At 53.7% G+C, this 4,239-nt stretch overlaps 1 protein-coding gene across 3 annotated transcripts in view; it reads right to left on the reverse strand.

The window, feature by feature from the left end:
• LOC103611397 (zinc-binding protein A33-like) overlaps nt 1-4,239 on the reverse strand; it is a 6,703-nt gene that overhangs the window by 1,812 nt on the left and 652 nt on the right. The window contains exons 1-5 of one of the 3 annotated variants that reach the window (XM_017728093.1): nt 4,162-4,233; nt 3,634-3,908; nt 2,947-3,042; nt 1,095-1,328; nt 700-719 (exon numbers count right to left, since the gene is read on the reverse strand). In XM_017728093.1, the coding sequence (XP_017583582.1) occupies nt 700-719; nt 1,095-1,328; nt 2,947-3,042; nt 3,634-3,906 (623 nt within the window). In that variant the 5' untranslated portion in view covers nt 3,907-3,908; nt 4,162-4,233. Of the gene's footprint in view, nt 1-699; nt 720-1,094; nt 1,329-2,946; nt 3,043-3,633; nt 3,909-4,069; nt 4,234-4,239 lie in introns of those variants that run through there. The other 2 variants (XM_008628908.2, XM_017728094.1) reach the window with 2 other exon arrangements.

The raw sequence follows: 4,239 nt of genomic DNA on the forward strand, positions 1-4,239 counted from the left end.
AGCCCAGGCAGGGCTGCAGGACACTGCTGCATGTGACAGATTTGGTAAAGATGGGATACAAACACCTCTGGCAGCTGCTCGCTCTGCCTGATGCAGCTCTGCCCGCAGTGAAGTGAGTGGCTCAGGGCAGGGGTGTCCAAGATAGAGCCAGCAGCACCACTCGTGCAGCAGGGACTCCTGGCAAACCCACGCCCAGCACACCCAACAGGATTCCTGCATGGCTGAACAGGCCGGGCCTGTGGAGTCAGGCTGCATCCGGGAGGGGACATGGACACGTTCCCTATGGCAGTTCCGGCCCTCAGCTACTCCCAGCCTCTGACAAACCTGCACCTCAGAGTCAGTTTTGCAGCCCCATGAGTAATAAGAAGCTAAGAAAGAGCACGGAGAAGACAAAGCACCCAAAGTTTGTGTCATCAGCCTTGTTCCCTCTTGCAGCATGCATGGCTGCTGCACCCATCCCAAACCACCATGTCTCCTCTATCCACTCGTCCCACCATCTCAACATGTAGGGTGCGCCCTGGGAAGAGCATCCAATGTATGCTGGGGACCAGCCTCCACCTTGCACTGCACCAGCACCTTCCTGAGCAATTTGTGACGCTTTAAAAACTTGAGATAAAGTGCCTCTCACATGTGGTCCCAGCCAGGGACTAAGATAAGCTCCTGAAAAGAGAATCAGCTTCTTTCATGCCAGACACATACCTGATATCCAGGCTCTCCACCTGCAGTGAGAAGCAGAGAGAATTAGCAGTCACTCTAATTCATGCAGCTGCACAAATAAGCTCCTTGTCCTGCCTCCTGCAGCCACACAGCACAGAGAGGAAACCAAGCTACCAGGATCTGCATCCTGGGGAAAACTGACTGGACACTTGGACAGAGAAGGAGTAAAGGCTCCCAAGACCCACCACGTCTGAGATCACTGTATCCCTTATGGCAAAAGTCTCCACACTCCAAGGGATTGGGCAGTTAATCCAGAGGGATGGCAGTGAGAACACCTTTCGGGTACAGCCTAGTGCTGTCATTTAAGACTCTCCCATCCCAATTTCAGATCCTGCAACATCCCTCATCCTCCTGCCAGGGCCAGCCGAGCATCTCACCTCCAGCAGTGACACATCTTCCATCTTGCTCAGGGTCTGCTTGACGTGCTCGATGTCCCTCTGCAGCACTGCTATCCCCTCCTCCAGCTGGCCAACGTGCCTGTGCAGCCGTGCCAGTGACTGCTCCTCCTTGTCACCCAGCTCTGCCAGCACAGCTCTCTCCGCTTCCTCCAGGATCTGATGAAGGCGAGCAAACTCAGCCCGAATCTTGAAGTTCAGCTCCCCAGACACTTTCTGAGCAGAGGGAGGAGGCAGAAGGTGAGTCCAACAGCTAAAACACGCAAGTAGGTGCACCAGATGGCTGGGCCTGTTACTCTGCTGACAGAGCCCTGGAAATCTGAGCTTTAGACACAGCCGTGACATTTTGGATGGAGAACAAGACACAGGGACAACTTTCGAGGCTGCAGAGCCAAAGAAAAAAAACCCCACAAACCCAAAAAACCAGATCCACCAAAGGCTTGGTCACCGTAACTAGGAATCCCCACACACAGCCACAGCCCTCTCCCACACCACCAGGAATTTGCCTGTGGGCAAGACTGGAGCTCTTTAAATTTTGTGGAGCTGCAGACTCAGCTGTTCAGGTTAGTTTGGATTTATTTCACAGCGTTCCAGACCCTGAGCAGAGCTGCCTGACGGGCGAGCTGCATAAACTAATCTCTGTCATTAAGGCTGATAAAATCCTATTCAGCTCTATCCAGAGGTCATATTTTTCCAGTTGTTTACTCGCCAGCCAACCTTGTTGTGTTCTCGCTACCTTCCTGCCTGTTTACAAGAGACAGCCAATGACTTCTTATTTTCCTTAAATCTTTAAGCTTTTAATCTCCAAGTGCAACCTTAGCCCTCATTACTTTCTCAAGGAGCGCTTCCTGAAGCGTACATCCCTTCCTCCCCACAGGAAACCCACCTCCCTCAGAGATGTGAAGCTTCACCAGACTCCCTTTGCTCTAGCAGGTGCTTGTGCTGACACACCAGAACCACAGAGGAGGTACAGGGCCTCCCTGTTCAGATCAGCGATTTGCTCCCCTACTCTTGAGACACCTCTTAGCTCTTGCACAGCAACAGGACAACATGTGCTTATTTGCTAATACTGCTTCATTATCTCAAAGGTCTATTCCACACCTGGCAAGAGGATAGAGGTTTGAAATGGTGCAGGCTGTGGGATCAGAGGCTCCCGTCAGAAGACAGTGGTTCTTTTCCCCTCTCAGTTTTATCTCATCCCTGAACTACTTCTATTTTCCTTAAACTCACCTTCCTTGGCTTTTAATGCTTTTATGACACCCAAGAAAGCAGCACAGTCAGGCAGTAGCTGTTCTCACTTCATGGATTTGTACAAATGGGCAGCCTGGACCTCTCAAGCCCATGGAGAGCACTCGGGCTCCTCATTCACCTCAGAGCTTCACAGTGAATCCCAACACCGTCCGTGTGACAAGGCCACCACTTTTGCAGTGCCAACCCTGCCACTGACACAGTTCCTTCAGCTTTGCTGCCATCCCTTCTGACATGAGAGGATTTCAGAGCTGCCAAGAGTTAATGCTCTCCCAAAGAAGCAGCACTGCAGGGCCAGAGCAGGCTGCCCACAGCTCTCACCACTCACCATGTCTCAGCTCTGCTGCACCAACGCACTTTGTAAACACTGCCTTAAAGAGTGCTTAATGCTCCTCCCAAAACCTCTGCTGAATATCCAGCAGTGATGAACTTGGGCCTACACGCAGGGGAGTTTGTGTGGATCCCCAGAGCTACTCAACTAGATTTTTACAGGAAGCTGAGCTAAACTTCAGCTGAAGTGATACACACATCCTCTGTAAACACTGCCCCAGAAGCTGCCTGAAGAGCAGCTCCCACAGGGTATTACCGTCAGGCTGCAGATGTCCTCCTGTGTCACACGCTTCCTCTGCAGCAAGTTCTCCATCTCCTTCTGACGAGCTTGCAAAGCATCTTCCAGGTGCTTCTGCAGGAGCAAGGAAAAGAAGGTAAGGAGGCCATTTCACCACTCTGCTGTGATTCAGGAGCAGTCCCAATTCCTAGGGTCAGCATCAGGAGACTGCAACATGATCTCATATAAAGGCTGTAAGGGGAAGCAAGCACCTGATGCACAGCCCTGAGAATTATATATGTGTGCATGTAATGAATCCAATTTATTTTGAAGACTGGGAGCTCCAGCCTGGGATATCTGTTTGCACAAGCTTTAAACACTGTGATTTATGAACTGAGTTGTGCAGGGACTGTCCCCTCAAGCAGAGCACCTGGCACAAGCAGCCCTCGCCCCTGGCCACACGGTCCCTCAGTGAGAAACAACAAAGCTGTGGTTGGAATTGGACACAGCAGTGAGGGAAACTAATGCAAAAGAAAGTGTTCAAAAGACAGAGAGCTGTAAGGAAATAGGGAGAGGGACTTATCAGGAAGAGACACATATGTCACTGCACTTGGGTCAGATAAGGCTTCACAGTGGGTGAACTGCCTGTGGGAGGAGGGGCTGGTGGCTGCACAGGGCTCACGTGGCACCTGTCCCCTTCTTCCCAGCCTAGCAGAAGCCGCTCACCTGCATCCTGTGCTGGTGCTCCTCGGAGCCGCAGCGCCGCACCTTCTCCACCAGCCCCGAGAGAAGGTAGTGCGTGCGGAAGGCGCGGCTGGGGAACTTGCGGCGGCACTGCGGGCAGGAAGGGACGTGGGCGCAGCTCTCCCAGTATTCCTGGATGCAGCCCTTGCAGAAGTGGTGCATGCAGTCCAGCATGACGGGCTCGCTGAAGAGCTCGCAGCAGATGGCACAGGTCAGCTCCTCCCGCAGGCTCCGGTCCTGGCTCCTGCCGGCCATCCCTGCGGCACACAGGTCCCACCCTGAGTTTCCTGCCACCAGCACACACAAATCCCCATCCCTCTGGGCTTCTGCCTCTCCTCCGCTCCGGGGCAGGGCTTGGTTACCAAACCTCGGGCGGGAGGCACAGAACTTGCCCAGGCGCTGCACTGGGTGTACGCACCGCTGGAAAGCCCCGCATTACGGAGCGGCCCCGGCCGAGGGTCACTCCCTTTGCAGGGTAAAAACTTTCAGTTTCCCGTCACTTCAGCAAACCTGCTCGGTGCGTCTGACAGGGCCCGGCCTTGTATCCCCACAGGGCCTCAGGGCAGCGGCCACCCGGCCCGAGGGCTG

This window comes from Corvus brachyrhynchos, unplaced genomic scaffold (assembly GCF_000691975.1).
Source record: "Corvus brachyrhynchos isolate BGI_N302 unplaced genomic scaffold, ASM69197v1 scaffold21, whole genome shotgun sequence".
Lineage (NCBI taxonomy): Eukaryota > Metazoa > Chordata > Aves > Passeriformes > Corvidae > Corvus > Corvus brachyrhynchos.